At 40.2% G+C, this 18,087-nt stretch overlaps 1 protein-coding gene across 3 annotated transcripts in view; it reads left to right on the top strand.

The window, feature by feature from the left end:
- ARHGAP6 (Rho GTPase activating protein 6) overlaps positions 1-18,087 on the top strand; it is a 340,849-nt gene that overhangs the window by 302,324 nt on the left and 20,438 nt on the right. For all 3 annotated transcript variants that reach the window (XM_065639447.1, XM_065639453.1, XM_065639463.1), the window contains exons 4-6: positions 6,935-7,191; positions 11,996-12,191; positions 15,388-15,443. In XM_065639447.1, coding sequence (XP_065495519.1) covers positions 6,935-7,191; positions 11,996-12,191; positions 15,388-15,443 — 509 coding nt within the window. The remainder of the gene's footprint in view (positions 1-6,934; positions 7,192-11,995; positions 12,192-15,387; positions 15,444-18,087) is intronic.

The following is an 18,087-nucleotide window of genomic DNA, read 5'->3' as shown; positions in this document are numbered from 1 at the left end:
CGGCAGAGGGGATGAGCAACCGGGAAGGTGCTGGGTCATGCCATGTGGACCATTAGCTTGGCACAGTTGGTGAAAGGGGGCTGGGTTCCTGTGGGAAGCAGCAGCACCAGCATCTCCCCCAGCTTCAGGAGTTAAGAGGGCCATCATTGCCCAGCTTTCAGGTGACGAGCTGGCTCTGGGAAGAAAAATGTCAAGGCCTCATGCTACTGGTCTCCATTAGGGTGAGCCCATCATGCTCACATCAAGGCCAAGCCCTACCACCTTCCCTGAACAGTGGTATCTGTGTCACCCAAAGTCAGCATTAACTCCCTCAGTGTGTGTGTCACAGCGAGCTGGAAGTATTATCCTGGTCTGTTCCATATTGGTTTTTTTTTTAAAAAAAACGTTTCTACCGTTTGTTTTATAACCAGTCCAAAACAAACACTTTGCACTCTGGATGTGGGTGTGCTCACACAAAAGACCCGGATCATTTACTTACCCACCCGGGCAGGTCCCTAGTCCTCATGCCCAAAAGGAATGCCTTCCTTCTCTTTCTTCGTGGTATTTTGAGGGGTTGTGTTTTGTTTTGTTTCGTTTGTTTGGTTTTGTTTTGGGGGGGTTTATTTGTTTGTTTTGGTTTGGTTTTTTTTCTGGTAACTAGTCCAGCTGCGCTGTCGTGAGGAGGAAACAGCAAGACCAAGCCACAGGACGTTGAAGGAGAAACAGGGAAGCAGATTTCCAGAACACTTTATACAGACGAGTTACATCTGCCTTAATGCAAACAGCATTTTCTTCAACATCACTTTCGTAAGCACAGTTGCAGTTTGAAGAGTATATAATTCAGTCCAAACATTTTTAGTTTGCCGTATCCCAGCCTGGGAGACCCCACATACCAGGACAAGTAACATCTGAGAGGGCCATGTTGTTAGGTCTTGCCTGGAGTACGTGCCACCTGAAAAGTCTGGTTATGGATAGATAGGCTCTTGGAGGTTATTCCTGATGATTATGCAGCACTGTGTGGTCCTATGTGTGGGTTGCAACCGAAGATCACCAAGATGTGCCTGGTATGGGAAGCCACAGAGGCAGAAGAAAGGTCATCATACTGATGACTGGGGGGCATGATGGAGGCCCTGCTGCAGAGCAAACGAGGTGTGAGCCTGGCACGCAGCTTGTAGTGTGTGCAGGCGGCGTTGTGTCTTGGTGTGTGAGCAGCTCCTGAGGAAGAGCAGAGAAGACTTGAGTCCTTGATCTTGGATCTTGCCTGACAGTCCCTCCTCTCCTTTAGCACTAACATGCACTGAACTGCCCCAGGGTGTAGACATCTGGAGTTGCTCTCTCTGGGGAGGTACCACCTCTCTCCAATTTGTGCTCGAGACTGTTCTTCCTCACCCCACCCCACCCCACCTGGTGTCTGTCCAAAAGGCCACAGTCGTCATTTATTCTAGGAGTGTTTGGAAATCTAATCACTTGTATGTTAGGACTCAGGTCAATCTGTGGAGTTTTTGCTCTCCTAACATCACATTTTATTTAGATGGATCAGTCAAGCAACCTGTCTTATCTGTTAAGTGAGAATTTCAGCCAATTGTTATACTTTTGAAGGCAAACAAAGACTCTATAAAGTAGAATTTTATGCACTTTAAATAAGATTCATGTATTTATTTTGTCCTTTTTGACAGGTATCTGTTGCCATCTCATTAAAAAGGGAAATAGTCTAAACCAAGTGTTTTTTCAATTGTTTTTACATCTCTGAGTGACTCACCCGATCAGGATATAGCAAAACTTGCCGGATGTAAACAGATGAAACAGGAGAGCAGCACTCCGCCCAGATATTTAACCAGTGCTTTTAGCTTCCATCATTCAGTCCCTTTGCTTTTGTCTACCCAGCCTCCTTGTTATTAATGGCCATCATGACTCTCAGTTGTGCTGTCTACATACGTCTCCAAACATTTGCTTTAGCTGCTGACAAACTGTACTGAGTCTGAAGGAGCAGTAAAATGTTAGTGCTGCTTGGAATTAAGAAATTCTCGGGATGCTCTGCATGCTGGTGGCCGGGTACTGTTCCCTTACAAACTTACTGCTAGTTTTGACGGCAGCAGAAGTGGAGCCTTTTGTCCATCTCCTGCCAGTGATATGGGGGTCAGCATAAGTGTGATTATTTGGAAAGTACACACAGGCATTCCTGAGAGAGAAGCCTCCCAGAAAGGATTTTTCCTAGATTTTATCAGTAAGCCAGCTTCATTTTGCCTTGGTTCCAGTAAACCCTACAGGTGAACTGAGAGACCTGCTCAGAAATAATCATCACTTGTTACATGATTTGTTAAGCAACTGAGAATCATCCCTTTTGCTGGTGTTTGTGTGGAATGTAAATACTTGACAAGTTCATCTGTGGGGCCTCAGCAGAGCTGCTGTATATGCTGGAGTTTCTGAGAAAAGGCCTTCCTGGTAATTCTGTGGCATTTGCAGATTCAGCAGTAGATGTTTGATTTTTCTTTAGTTCAAAATTCTTGAAAATGTCTGCCATGTTTACTTCCCAGCCACGCTTACTGTTTGCATCTGTTCTTCAGTAATTCAACCTATCAAGATGTTAGAATGCCTTGGCACAGCCTAAGGAGAAGGCTGAATAGATTAAGTTTTTATTACAGTTTATCAGAAATGTGTTTTGCTCAAGCCTTTCCAGCACCCCACTTTTTTAAAAACTTCAAGAATGTTTCTCATGCTCTCTAAGCATATGAAAGGGTTTTTTAAGCAACACTTTGTCTTATTTTCTACTAAAGTCAACTAAAGGACTGAGGATCCTCTGGATTAAACAAACAAACAAACACCAAAAAAACAACAACAAAAAAAGGAAAAACAAAACCAACCAAACAAACAAAAACCAAACCCAAAAAACAACACCTACCTACAGAAAAAAATGAGTATTTGCAAAGGCTTTGTATCACTCCTTGAAGGTCAGTGAGCTCTGAGTACCTGGAGGAGGGGGTTTCTGCCACAGAGCTGATGCTGTGAGAACATTCTCTTACCTCGACTGTTTTGGAATCAGTGCAGTGGTTTGATGAACCTTCAGATGGAGGGAGTTTTGCCATTGCCCTTGTGTATTTAGGTTTCCATTTCCCTTATTTTCTTGCTTGCATCACTCCCTCTATGGATCCGAAGTAATTAATTTCGGTTAACAAAACAGTTACTCAGTCTGGCTAGCTGGGGAGGCTGACTTAAAGACCACTTAAATATCCCTTTTCAAGCATATTCTCTGAGCTGTCTCCCACTCTGTTGCTATTATTTAAATAAAGGTAGCATAAGCACCTCATTAGATCTTGGTCACAAGGTTTTAGCAGCTCAAAACCAGCACTTAAGCTGTACTTAAGAAAAAAAATGCTAAGGACACTATCCAAAGTTGCTGTATTGTATGCTGTTCATTTTATTGACATTGAAAGCCTCAATAGGGTCTAGAGTATAGGCCTTACTCATTCTTAATAGACTTCTATGGTTTGTGGGATGGAAACCACAATTTTCATCAGCTGAAACTTCAGAGAAGTCTTCGAAACTATACTTGGATGGGGTGGCATGAGGCCAAGTAAGCTAACTGTATGGGCCAACATCCCGAATGTCATCATTTGATTAGCAAAGAAAAGGATTTCTGGTCACTGAAACGCTTACTTGATCTGGCTGGGAGTTTATCTGTGACATGGTGCTTTTTGTTAGAAAGCGCTGATACGCCATCACAGGAAGATTGCTTAGGAGCAAACCAAAGTTTTTTTAAGAAACTTTCTTCAGCTGCAAGATGGACTTTCTGGTAAAAGAAATTGTGCACTTCTCCAGAATAGAAAATTGTCTCCTGTGTCAGTAAGCACTAAAAACCAGAATGGTTTAAAAGTCAAGTCCTTCTATGTTGCAGTTCTGGCTAAGGATGAGTCTGCATTTCCACACTGATTGCCCAATCTGCCAGGTAATTTCACATTTTTACATCGCAAAATTTATTTTGAAGCTGCCCATTCTCCTAATTTACTAAGTGATCAAATTTTTGTTGGGTTTACACAGAGTAACCAACTTGGTAGTTTTGACACTCACTTGGTGTATATATACAATAGACCAAAGTTTAAGCCCCTGCTCTAAAGAATGTTTCTTCATACAAATGAAACATCTCCAACAGTGGTGAGCCCCAGCCCACAGCAGAAAATAGGCAGTTGGTACTTTCACCTTGACTGTGAGACCAGAGCCTCAAACCTACACATCTTACATCTGAGTCAGTGCCCTTTCTTCCTCATCAGTGGGTTGCTAAATACTTTGCATGACTTTTCCTTTTTTTCAATGAATCTGCAATGTCAAAAGCACTAGCATTCACTCCAATGGACATGACATTACCTGTCCAACAAATAAATTGTTGGGATTTAATACTTCTGAAGAATGGTGGGCAAAACATGCTCCCCACCACGACCACCACCACCTCCCACGGCACACACACGCTGTTTTTGGTGGGAACTTGAAGCTGTAGCCAGTCTGCAGAGGGTACAATCAGTTCTCTTAATTTCAACAAATGAGCAAAAAGTTACTGGTTTTGCCAATTCTTTAATGTAATTACCACTGCCAGCCAGCATCACTTCCATCCGTATTTAGTCTGAAAATCAGCCAGTTGGTTTTTATCCAGTTCCCCATCTCTGCCAGACATTGAGAAATCGGGGAAGCGGTTCATGTCCTCTGAGAAGGAGGCCTACCGCAAAGCAGCCTGGAGTAGAGGCTTGGTGTCTTTTCACTGCTCCACAGACACGTTGAGCAAAAACAATTAAAAACCTGCCATCCCACACCTGAGAATTTTCAAGGAGGCGCCACACTTACCTCAAAATACCAGCCTTTATATAATGAAGTCAGGTCATTTTAATGAAATTGTTTTAATGAAGCAGTGCTGAGATCTCATCTCCTGCTGATTTTTGTCCCACTTGATCCTAGTGCTGTAGGATCAATGGCATCAGCATGCTTTTGGGGGTCACCAGGCTGCACACTACTGTCCTATCCCCATTTGAAGCACGAGTGGCTGTGAGCCAAAACCAGAGAAATATTTCATGTTGAGGATTTCATTTGGCTCAGTGACTTTTCTGAAGAGATGTCATGGAAGGACAGATAAATAGGGATGCTGGAAGTATAACAAAGTACTCAGCTAGGTAGCCAGAAGGGAAGACATGTTGTGTATGTGTGTTTCAAAGTTTGTGGTCTTAAATGTTCATTGGGAAGATAATTCAGAACAGTAAAAATTTTTAACATTAATACTCTGATCATTTTATAGGCACACACTGCTAGGTACAGGAGGAATGGGTCTAATTCTGGACTCCTAGAAATGGCAATCCCCACATTGCTTGGTACCCATGTGCTGATGTTCTTTCTTGTCCTAAATTAAGTGCAGATGGTTTTAGATGTCATTGGACTCACAGGTCACCTCCAGGCTTGCTTGATATGTGAGGCTCTGCTTCCTTATTTAGTTTTCTCTGGCCACCAAAGTTAGCTCATGTCTTAACATTTCATACTGTTAAAGAGCAGTAATGTTACTCACCAAATCAGAACAACAGCCCTTGTCTCTTTGGTATGATAGGCTAATAGTGTCCTCATTCGAGATTCATAAAATATACTCTGCAATGTCTTACTTTAATCTTAATGTTAATGCAAGCCTAGATAAAATTCAAAAGTGTCATCAAAGATATAGTCAGACTTTAAGTCTCAGGAGGAACTTTGGCCTTTAATCATTTAGATGATTGTGGTGAAAGAGGACAGTATATAAGGATTTTTTGTTTGCTTTTTTTCTTGTTGTTCCTTTTTTCATACTTAAAAACAAACAAACAAAAACCACCAAAACAAACAAACAAAAAACCACCCAGCATGTTGCTTTTGATCTCTGGTGCTCTGTTTATTCTTCATGTGGGCAGGTCTGAAGCTGGAACCTAGATGGATAGAGTCAACAGCTATTTTTTCATTCCATTTGAGCACAAAACAGTTCTAGTTGTCAGTCTGACCCAATGGTTTTGGTTCTATTAATCTCAGACAGGTCTAGATTTGAAACTTAATGAGGAGAACTTCAATGTTAGTTGTTGTTGGCTGATTCACTGTAGAGCATTTTTCTGTTTTGTAAAATATTTGAGCATTTTACTTTGAGACCTGAAGGATATGCTTGTTTTGTACATTATAGTTATATTGATTTGGGATGGGATTATGTTCTTTTTGTTAGTTGAGAGAAACCTATATTCTCCTGTATTTCCATATGCCCATGTATATTTTTGTACTGTTACAAGGACCTTTATACTGATATGCCGCTATTAAACTGGTTTAATCTTACCAGTAAGTTAAAGCAGTGTAGTTCTTGTACATATTTAAAACCATATCCTTGAAGGCTTCGGCCGAATAGTGAATGCACTTACAAGCACCCTGTGCAGGTGGGTTCCTACCCTCCTGACCTTTAATGAGATCCATGCACATGCCTGTACCCCTTGACTTTGGTGCCCTACAGCATTTGTGAGAAAGAAACCCGGTGAAGGGGTCTGCAACACGAGAGAGCTCTGGCATGGTCCAGCCAGGCCCCTTAGTCTCAGGGTTAGGTTACCAGAGCCTCTGATGGCTCTCTACAGCTTCAAGATGTAGCCAAAGGTGCCTGACTTCCAGTTGCTTTCAATGGAAGTGAAGATCTTAATTAGATCTGCTCCCAAGTGATTTTCCAAGATTCTGTGTGGTGTATCTTGCATGATCCAACTGGAAACAGGATTCAGATACCATGGGCTACAATTACCTGGCATGTCTCCACTATTATTTTATTGTTTGAATGTTGTTGTTATTATGCAATCCAGTACCTCATTGGAATTATTATATATTTAAATGGACTTCAGATGGTTTTATTTTTAACAGCTTAATACTTGATTCTTTTTGCACTAAATAAATATCAGATGTTCGGTAAATACTATTTTTGTTGTTGTTGTTGCAGAATTTATTCCCCAGGCTTTTGGAATGCCCTTGTCCCAAGTGATTGCTAATGACCGGGCCTACAAGCTCAAGCAAGACTCTCAGAGAGAAGAGCAAAAAGATGTTTCCGATTTTGTGGCCTTTCTCTTGCCATTCGGAACTAAAAGGCAGAACAAAGAACTTTCAAGCAGTAACTCATCTCTTAGCTCAACCTCAGAAACACCAAACGAATCCACTTCTCCTAACACACCTGAGCCAGCGCCACGAGCAAGGAGGCGTGTAAGTAGACCCATCAGGGTGTGGTGCACGCCAGAAGGTCCAGAGGGTCTAGCTAGAGCAGGAAAAAACCTTGTTCTGTCTGTGGATTGTGGAATATTTCTGCTGTCATGTTCAAACAGTGATTTTTTTTTTTTCAGGTGGAAGCCAGCTTGGTCAATACTAGAAAATTCTAGCTGTAGTGGAAATCTTTCTCTGGTGCTGGTGGGGAAAAATCATATGGACTGTGCAAGTCTGTTACAGATCACAAAGTGACAGACGGATTATTTAGAAGTCTTCCTGTTCACTCCCTTTATCTACCTCCTTTAGTTTTAACAAATTGCACCCATCTTCAACATAATTTTTCCAGTTGGGGAAGATTAAACCGATGTGATTGATATTTGTATGTATGCTTACGTTAATCTAGCTCCACAAACTTGGAAATAAATCTGACTCTTAATCCCTATCCTAATATTAATAAAAATCCTCGTGTCCTAATTCTGATCATGTCCTTGGTGGTAAGTAAGAAGTTGTCAGAGCAAATCTGCACCAGGTTCTTTGAAGGACATTTCTGCATACGGGCTACACAGATGCCTTTGACAGCAGAACAAAGTGAGGTGGTTTGGATTGAATGTTAATCCTGCATATGAAATAGGTATCTGGTAGACCATTTGTTTGCAGGGTTCTGTTCCTTCTAAGAAAATTTTACACTTGGGGCTTTCTAGTTTTCCAGTGCTATAGGTAGTAACAGAAGCAGATTTTTTTGTTTGTTTTGTTGCCATGGAATAGACGTTTTAAAATTACCACTTTTTAATTTCCTTCGCAATGGAGGGAGCAAAACTGCATAAGAAAATACTTTCAGTAAAAGCTCTGTTAAGTAATCTGAGAAAGAATTTGGGGTACAAGAACAGACCCTGGAAAAGAAAATATTTTCTTAGGATACTCACCCTCTTTCATCCCTAGGATAAAACCTACTTTAGATAATTTCTGTGTAAGGCTCTTCAAGCCATGGTGTTGTTGCAGAACTGGAGTAAATTGCAAATTAAAAGAAGATTGAAGAGCCCCGTGACCTGCCTTCTTTCTGTCTAGCTGTCAGCTGAAGCTTGAAGAATCTGCATTGTGTCTGCAAATGGCTGAGCGCATGATATTTGAAGATGTTTGCATTCTTGTATGTGCATAATGCACATCTATTGGCCTGTCCAGACCATACGAACATGCAGTTGTGTTCACATGAAAGTGCAAAGTACACTGGAATATAAGTGTGAACGGAAACCTGCCAGCTTCTTCAGAATTTGGCACAGGCAGTGACAAAAAATAGGAATTTGGCATATACACTCATTGGCTTCAGAACCTGTTTTCATATGAGGGAAAGAAAATTCATGTGACTGGTATGGGTCATCTGCTGTTCCTTTCACCAAATGCGGTCAGATCTCTGATGTGGATTTGACCAGCCAGCAAGCAGAAGGAACCTGGATCCTTTGTTACATCCAAGGGATAGAGCTCCCTCAGGACCAAGTTGCTAGAAGTCTATGGGGATTATGCTTGTTTGGTTTGCAATTTTTTTTGTTAATACCAGGATTGCAGCTTTCAGGGTGTTGAATTTGAGCCTTTAGTCCATAACCAAGGAGATGCAGTAGCACATGGTTTGCCTACAGAGAAGTAAGAGTAGACTAACATGGAGTGAGTTGGCATTTTCTCTCAGTTATCGAGTAATGTATTTCATAAATTGTCAATTATTTAACATTAATATCAACTCATGTCCCATATCTTGTCTGTCTTTGGCTTTTATCCTTCTGTGTACTTTAATCTACTCCCCTGAGGTTTTGTAGGGGATGGTAAGGAAGTCTGCACTTCTGTTTTATCTCTTGGGCAGTGTTGCACTGTTTATTTTCAACTATATTAAGGCAAATGCTTAAAAAAAAAAATCATTAGTACATGCAGCTGATTCAACCAGCTTCTCACACAAATGCTGCACAGACACCTGGAGTGCAGTCCTTTTAAACTTAAATTGGAGGGATCGTTTATCACTGTGACATTCACTTCTTTGCAAGTGTGTAGTTCACTTCTGTGTATTCCAGCAAGTCTTCAAACACTCAGCTCAGGCGTTCAATAAGGGATATAAGGTAATGCTGGCTGCAGAGCTCATGGTATGAGTTCTGTGGTTTATCTCTCCTTCAAGAGCTAGACAGAAACCACTGTTGCTGCATTTTCTGTGTAGGATTTTTGCCCAACAGTTGGGAGTTGAGGCCCTGGTCATCCAACAAGGCACTTTCTGTGTGCTTATTATAAAGAATGCTATAACTCTCTGCTAATACATTATTTTTATATGTATTATGCAGCCAAAATTTATTCAAGTTTCAGGAGCTCAGTCATACTGCTTTACTACTCAAATAGCATAATGTATGGAGTAAAAATGGATCTGCCATGGACGGTACTTGATCCCACGCAGACTCTGTAATATCACTCATTTTTTCAAAAGTGAAAAGCTTTCGATAACCCTCAAAAAGTAAAGAAAAGCTTCATCTGACTTTCATTTTATACCTTTCCCTCTGGCCTTAATTTTCTTTTTACTTTTTCCATCTCCTCTTTAATCTCCACTTTCCTTCATGTTTCTGTGTGCTTAGCTTAAGCCTTGCCCAGTTTATTTAGATTTTGAGCTTGTGGTGGTGGAGCAGAGGCTGGTGCATTATGTGCAAAGGTAACGCCTAGTAGGTGGAACGTGATTTTTCTTCAGTCGATGGACATTGCAGTCCAAGTAGCACCGTGTCTGTGTTAATACTCCTGGAGTAGTGGTCAGCAATGAGCGTGATCTCCTGCATCACCCTTTAGCGGTCATAGGGGTCTGGCTGAGCCCAAATTAGTAGGTCTGGCTGAGTTAGAGCTGGATGCGTGGAGTATATTGGTAGTGTTCTCCTGTGCACTTTGACGTTTAAAATCAGAGCTGGCCTGGACTTGTTTTTGCCAGGCAGTGCCATACTTCAGCCACTGAACTCAAGGTCACTCTTCCTAAAGCCAGCTCTGTGCCCCAGTTAATCCACAACTTTGATAAAATGCCCAAGGATAATGGTGAACTGACTATTACGTCTATTTTAGGGATCTGAATCCGACTTAAGTGACTCTGTGATAATAATGGTTCATGACGCCAGGATGCTTTGCAGACAGGGCAAGACCAGTAAAGGCAGAGTATAAAGGAGGGCACCTGTCATATAGGAGTTGCCTGGGAGTAGTGAGGGTGGTGTTAGAGTTTTCAGTCTCAGTCGACTAATTTTGATGTGTGAAACCCCAAATTCTTAAAAACAAAGTAGAAAAAATGTTCTGTTTGAATTTTACACACATGGATCATAGCCAAAGATTCTTCTTTGGTTTGGTGTGTTTTGTTGGTAAGAAATGGTAAAGGGAATCAAACAGGTGCCTTTCTGAGAGACATCAGAAATCAAGGTCAAAGTTGCATTCTAAAGGGACTAGTAATTGTTTAGAGATGTGGGTCTAAAAAAATCACTGTGTTTTATTTATAAGTCTTCCATGACTTACAAGAAACAGAACTACACCTGATAAGTTAGATGCTTTTATTTTTTAAAAAAAGGGATATTACTAACTAAAAAAATTATTTTAAATCTCAGTGGATGTTGTATGAGTTGCCTATAAGTTAGAAATCATGGTAAAGATCAGTTGTCTAGACTGATGGAAGACAATACTTCTAGAGCTTGAAATTCACTAACAGTTGTACAGTTCTCATTTAATAGACGTAGACATCTCATCAGCAGTCTATGATACCTGTCAGCAGAACAGCATGCTTTTAAGAAATTCAACTTATCATCGAAGTTTTGAATGGGAATTTACATTTTCTTCATTATTTCTTAGGATGACGTGCTAGATCCTTGTACAGTACATTTTATGTTACGGTAAATTATATCCTTTGTTTCAGAAAGAAAGAAAATAATTTGCAGTAGTTATTTGTAATGACAATGAAACCTGATCTTTTTCTTTTTGCTTTACTATTATTTATAAGCCTCGATATCCCCTAAAGTGTTTCCACCTGGTAGGTTTAATAACAACTGAGGGAAATGGTTATTTTAAAGTGACAGTAATCTTGTGGTTTAAAAAAAATAATCTTATTTTTCAAGTGTGATCATTGGAACATGCCATAAACCTCCTGCTGCTTGTGCTACTTTATCCTTTACGGACTGCTTGAACCTCTGTGCCTTGCTGTAATCCAAACATAGTTTTTTAAAGCTTTCCTTGGAATTTTAATGATTTTAAAATACTAAGCTAATTGAAGTGGAATTATCTAAAAAATATTACCCCTCTACTTCCCTGGTGTGTCTTTGTGATAACGTGGGATTATTATCTCTCCCATTGTATGTATTTGTGATATTAGTTAACTGTATGTGGTGTATGGTTGCAAATCTATTTGCATGATTTTCACTGACACAATGGCCCAAATTGCAGAAGTAGGGATTCAGGTTTTAAAGTGTGTATGTATCTCCATGCACATAAATATTCTACTGCTGAGGTGCACACGCAGACCGTGATTCATCCTTGTCCTGCAGTATGTGCAGTCTTATAACAATAAAATTGTGCCGAGTGGAAAGCATTTAGTTTTTTCAGTATCTAATTTCTATTCCTAATAGTATGGTAATAATAGCATTGCTACCATTGTTATTTTCCCACCTGTTACACTGGTATTATAACCTCATTAATTTACAAAAACTGTGCAGGAAATTGTATTTTTATATTTGTTTAAAATGCAGGTCAGCTGTTAGGAAAGGTCCTGTGACTTTTAGATTTCTCCAGCTGTACTAATTGTTCATATGTGTGTATTTTACAGGGCGCGATGTCTGTAGACTCTATTACAGATCTCGATGACAATCAGTCACGATTGTTAGAGGCTCTCCAGCTCTCTTTGCCAGCAGAAGCCCAGAGCAAGAAAGAAAAGGCAAGAGATAAGAAACTAAGCCTGAACCCTATTTACAGGCAGGTTCCCCGGCTTGTAGATAGCTGCTGCCAGCACTTGGAAAAGCATGGTAAGAATATTTTGTTTTCCCGGGAGTGGCAGATATATTTTTACTATAATATAAATAAATGTGTATTTTGAGAAGCAAACATATGCTTCAAATTGCAAGGACAGCTTTGAAAGTCAAGACACTTTCCCTCCTGTTTTGCCTCTTGCTAAAGATACTGTCTCACAATAATTAGTTAAATTATGTCTTCTCAAACTAAGGATCTATCCTAGAAGCTTGCAAACTGGCCCATACAGCATGGGGAAAGAGACATTTCTTGGAGGTCGTTTATCTCATACTGGAGTGCTCAGCTCCTCAGGAACAGCTCTCCACACCTCAAGGGTTTACCCATGCCTTGAGAATGAAAGTCTGAAATGTGCCAGTCAGCCTGGAGTCATTCTTCACAACCAGTGGATCTTAAGGTGTAAGAGCTAAATTAACTCTTTATACTACAGTGCAAGACTTAACTAGAAACAGCATTTGAAGACAGAGGCTCAGAGGATGAAAAAAATCCCATGCTAAATTTTATTAAGCTCCAAGAAGCTTTTTCCTGTTCATTACAAAGCTTGCAGGCTGCCTACTCATTTTGTCCCTGGCTTGAGTCCTCCTGCCCAGCCTCAGGCTCAGACCTGCTCTCTCTGAAGGGAATTCTAAACTCCTGCCAATATTCTTCTCATGTCTTCTTCAGACACAAACCTCCCACCAGCTTTATATAATGCAGAAACAATAGTTAATCAAGATTTCTGTTCAACATCTCTCCTAATGTATCTTAGTCTTGTAAAGATTTTTAATGAGATTTGGAATAACTTGGCCACAGCAAGAGAGAGTTATCACATGACCAGATAATAAACAAAGCATTAAGTAATGATGACTGTGACACCCAATGATGCATTTGATGCCTAATTTGACCAGAAAGAAATCATTTACTGACTCCGAATGAAAGGCTTTTGCAGCTGAGGGACTGCAATTTAAACAACAATGGTAAGCTTTTGCAATATGTAATTGAAAACCATGTTGCTTCCAAAGATGTAAAGGAAAACTATGAAAGAGAATCCTTGCTCGGCTTTTACAGAGATTAGATACCATGGCTGACAAAGAAGTGTGGGGATGATTAAATTTGAGATGAATGACTTCCATCCCTTTAAGCAAGCACGCTGAGTTTGGAGAATATAAAAGTGTCTGAGTCAGGCAAGAAAAGCTATCCAGCTGAGTATCCTTTGAATACTGTGATTTTGTGTCACTTGAACATCTGTGATAAATTTTTTAATCAACTTAACCCACCGTCATAACAAAGATCCTTTTCTATACAACACTCTTTACTAAAATATTTGCTTTATATTAAGGTTTTCTTTTAAAGAAAATGTATGAATTTTTGTGCATTTTCTAAGAGTGCACTGTAGTACCACCACAACACAATGATCTGAGATAATTTCATTTTAATCCACCATCCACAAAACAGTCATCAAGACTGGTGGACTTTGACAAAATTAAAGATTGCAGAAGATGGACACTACTGTTTGCTTGTTGGCTTTAGGGTTAATAGAGGACTTTCTGTCCTGGGAACAATCCTGTAGCAACATCGTTCCAGGCCGTATGCAAGTTTCTGATTCTGAAAATACTCGCCTGTGTGCATAACTCCTTTAGGCCAATCTTCCAACAGTGTATCACCTAGGAGTTTCTCACCAATGCTTTAAAAGATCATTTTGAACATTATATGACAAAAAATTGTTGTTTTCAGCCATAAAAACCCCTGGCCTTGTTCATCTTCCTTGTTTTCCCTGGGATTGTGTCCCAGAGTTGTAGAGGCCTGACTTCTTGCCGACCCACAGTGTAAAACAAATAGCGTATGTTTGGGCAGGAACCGGTAACCTCTAGCTTTTGCCCAATATGAGTATCTCTGTCTCAGATTATTCCCTGCCAATGTTCTTGGGTTTGCTGAATGTAGTTCCATCAATGTTATTTTCTGTTAACCAAAGATAGAAGAATATTTGAAGAGAGGTGTCATGTTGAGACTAAAAACTAAAAGGCAGAGTCCTGTCTGAATTTCTGTGATGCAAATCTGCAACTGTAATCACCACTGCAAAGCTACACATCTCTAGCAAGCAAGTGTAGCCTTATGGCTGTCAAAAGGCATTTGTTTTGCAAGATTATTTTACACACAATCATAGAATGGTTTGGGTTGGAAGAGACCTTAAAGATCATCTCTTGTATGTCAGTAGAGAAAATGAATGTTGCAGAGTAGCTTTTGTTAGACTATGAACTTTTCAAAGCTTATAGATAATTCCATACTTTTTACAAATAATGTCTGTGTAAAATGATGTTATGTACACAGCTGCTTAAGTCTCTAAGGTTTGCACTCACATTCTCATTGCGAAAGACTGTGTCATCTCTAAGGTGACATTTACTCTCAGATTTTTCAGTTTCTGTTACTCGGCAAAGTATATCCATTCAACAACCACGTTAGTGTTTGTTTGATATTCTGGTAGTATCTACAAGGCTAGAAGAAGGTTTAAACTGATTTCTAGTGGAATTACAGGCAACACCCATTTCCGAATCACTTTTAAGTCTAAATGACACAAGAAGCAGACCTTCTGCACTTTGCCTGAAGTACAACAGTACTTCTTTATTGCTTTCTCTTTATATAATATCTGTTCTTATGCTATGAACTTCCCACAGCTCCAAGGTAGAGTTTTTCCCTCTCGTAATCCACCTGACTGCTCTACTCATGTCCCTTTGAAGGAAACTCTCAGCTTTCTCTTGACAGGTGCTATAGACACAGCAGGTAACCCCAGACACCAGCTGCTTCCTGTACCCAAAGACACAGCTCAGTGTCCAAGTACTTAGTTATTTTATTGCCTGTTTCCTTTGATGTCAGTCCTGGAAGTGCCACCTTCAAATGCTGAGCAGTTCCTTACTCTCTGCTTATCTCTGTCCCTCACGGAGTAGCAGGGGCACTGCCAAGATGGCATCACAAGAAATGTCACAGAGATGCCGTTGTGCAGGTAGATGATGTGAGGTCCTTAAAAACTACAGTGAATGGCTTCTTAATCCAAGACAACTGAGTTTTGCCTCAGCATGGTAAGTACAAGTTTGTAGAGAAATACATTGTGGTTTTTTTCATCCTTTCAAGTACACGCATAGCCCAGATTGCTTCGGTTCAATGCAATTTTCAGCAGAAAATTAAACAATAAAACAATTGTCTGATATGCTACACTTGCAGGTCTCCAGACAGTAGGAATATTCAGAGTTGGAAGCTCAAAAAAGAGAGTAAGACAGGTGAGTGGATATGGATATGCTTTTCCCTCATCGGCTATGATACAAACAAACCTGATTCCTTTCTGTTAAGTGATTTCCTCCCCATCCATCACCTGATAAAATACAGGCTTTCTGGGTCAGAGACTTTATTCGTTTTTTGATGGCTCATAACAGGCCATTTCCAGTCATCTTTTACATCTGGTGAAATCTTTGTCAGGTTCTCATGAGGTTAGCGGTCTCTGTATGTTTTGCTCTGCAGAAGTAGTACAGGGTTGGAGATCAAAATAGAGAACAGTGATGAAATTTTCCAAAGGTTACACTGTAGGGAAAAAAAAATCTTGGCTGCTTGTTTCGTTTCAGAAACAGCTGAAGTTCCTAAAGTAAACCCAAACTGTAAATCTTTTTTGGAAAACTCAAAGTATGAGAAAATACATAAATACAGAACAATCTCTTTGACCCTCACATTGCTGCTCCCAAATATCACATTTTACCTCTGTTAAACTTGAAAGTCAGAGTAGACCTATCCAAGTCCTAGTCTCAGCCAAATGTTGAGAGAGCACAGACAGTCTACAGTGGGTTCCAGAGACACAGTAGTGGGTGTTTCCTCAGCCCTAGATAGTTCTTTGTTATTCCCAGAAGCTGGGAGTACAGGTTGAATTAGAGCAGTAGAGAATAGTGCTTAATGTTTGCATGATGCTTAGGGAGGGAATCCCAGAAATAATAGTTATTTGTTGCAAAAGCACAGTATAATGTTTGGTGCTCTGGAAAGTTACCTTGAATAGCTAAACTTAATCCTGGCTGGTAGGACAGTATAACCTGCTGGCTTGTGGCTTATTCTCTAGCACAGGGGTGTCAAACTCATTTTCACTGGGGGCCACATCAGCCTCGCGGTTGCCTTCAAAGGGCCGAATGTAATTTTAGGACTCTATAAATGTAACTACTCCTACAGCAGTTTCTATTGCTGAGTGGTTGGTATAACACAAAGCTAAAAACATTCATGGTCTACAGAGGCACTTGTTACATCAACACTGAACTAGATAAAGTATTGAAAAGTAAGTTGTTTCTCATTTGCATTACAAGCTTCAATATCAAAATATACATTATCATTCTGAGGTGAGTACAATTGCATCATGCCTCTAGGGAAAAAGCAGAGGGCTTGTATCATTTACTAAGACTTACTTCAAACATCAGTGACTTTCACCAGTTTTTGTTTTAGTGTGTTTTCGAACACTGAGGAAAGCAAGAGATTTGGGTGTTTATGTATTCTGTTACATGGACTAATTTATTGAATTAGGTGAACTAATATATTTCATTAAACAACATGGAAGCATCAGCTTGGCCCTTGCAATTGCAATAACAAATGCTGTCAACATGAACACATGGAGAAATCTGGATTCAATTAAAATTCCTCTCATTTTCTGAACCATGGAAAGCCAAACCCAGTACTCAGATTTTGGTGTGCTTTTGCAGCTGTTTGTTAGTTTTTCTTGTGTAGAAAGTAGGCATAGTTTTGTTTCTCTTCCTCCCCCTGTTAGAACATGCCCTATTTTGACTGCAGTTTGGCGTAATAAATACATAAGTAAATGCATGTGCCAGCAGGGTTTTTGTTTGGTGAGCAGGAAGGGAAAATCTAGAACAAATCCGTGTATCACAAACCACCTCCTTCACATTCAGTGGGGTGTAGGACAAAGATTCCTGAGCTAATGTTGACTCAAGGTGGTAGGTCTGGTATATCGGGATTCCGGGTACCAGCTTGTGCCCAGAAACTCTACAGATACTTAAACAGAGCATTGTTGCTGAGCTTAGGGTGGGCAGCCCTCTGTCCTAGGCCTGGTGATTTGGTGGCAGCTCTGGAGGTGAAGCATCTGCCAGAACCTGAGGTTGAAGAGTGACATGGCTGGAGCTCTGCTCTCCCATCCCCTCTCCCAGCATGGATGTCCTCAGCTCTCATGTCTTGAGCTCCAGTGGATGCTGCAGTTCACCAGGTGTATTTTCCCAAAGTCTGAAAGTATTCCCTGTGGATGAAGCCCGAGAGAACTGTAGCTTAAACTTAGAAAGATACAGTTTTTAACAGCCATGATACCTGGGCCTGAAATGTGGCCGTGTTTCACCAGTGATTATCTGATACTGTGCTAATTAGGACATCTCCATAGGCCTCACAAGACATCAGATCAGAAGACTAACAGCAGTTTATGATTTAGACAGTTATTTGTGAAGTCTGAATTCCTGATGCAGTGCTAATCTGTTCCCTCATTTGCTTTTGGGCAGTAAGTGCAGAAAAAACCCCTTCTGGATAGAGGTAATTTATCGTGATCCACAGGGATGTTCCACATTTGCCACCAGTCTGAAGAGCAGAATTGAGCTCGAAATGAAATCCCCAAGTTGGCATTGGAAAATCTTTGACCAGAAATCAGCAGAGGGAAGCATAATAGTAGATAAAGAACCAATTCTGGTCTTCATAGCATACTCATTCATTATAAGTAATGACAGGTATTAATAATGTTAAAAGTAGTCTTAATAAATTAGAAAGGAGGCTGTAGTTTTTATACAATACCTTTCACATCTGTTATGAAAGCACAATTACAACTGAAGATATGGGATTTTCTACATTCTTCCACACTATACACACTCAAGATAGATTTGTCCGTGATAAAGATATGCCACA

This window comes from Caloenas nicobarica, chromosome 1, assembly GCF_036013445.1.
Source record: "Caloenas nicobarica isolate bCalNic1 chromosome 1, bCalNic1.hap1, whole genome shotgun sequence".
NCBI classification, from domain to species: domain Eukaryota; kingdom Metazoa; phylum Chordata; class Aves; order Columbiformes; family Columbidae; genus Caloenas; species Caloenas nicobarica.
Note: the sequence above shows the minus strand (reverse complement) of the source record. Positions and strands in the feature narration are given on the sequence as shown.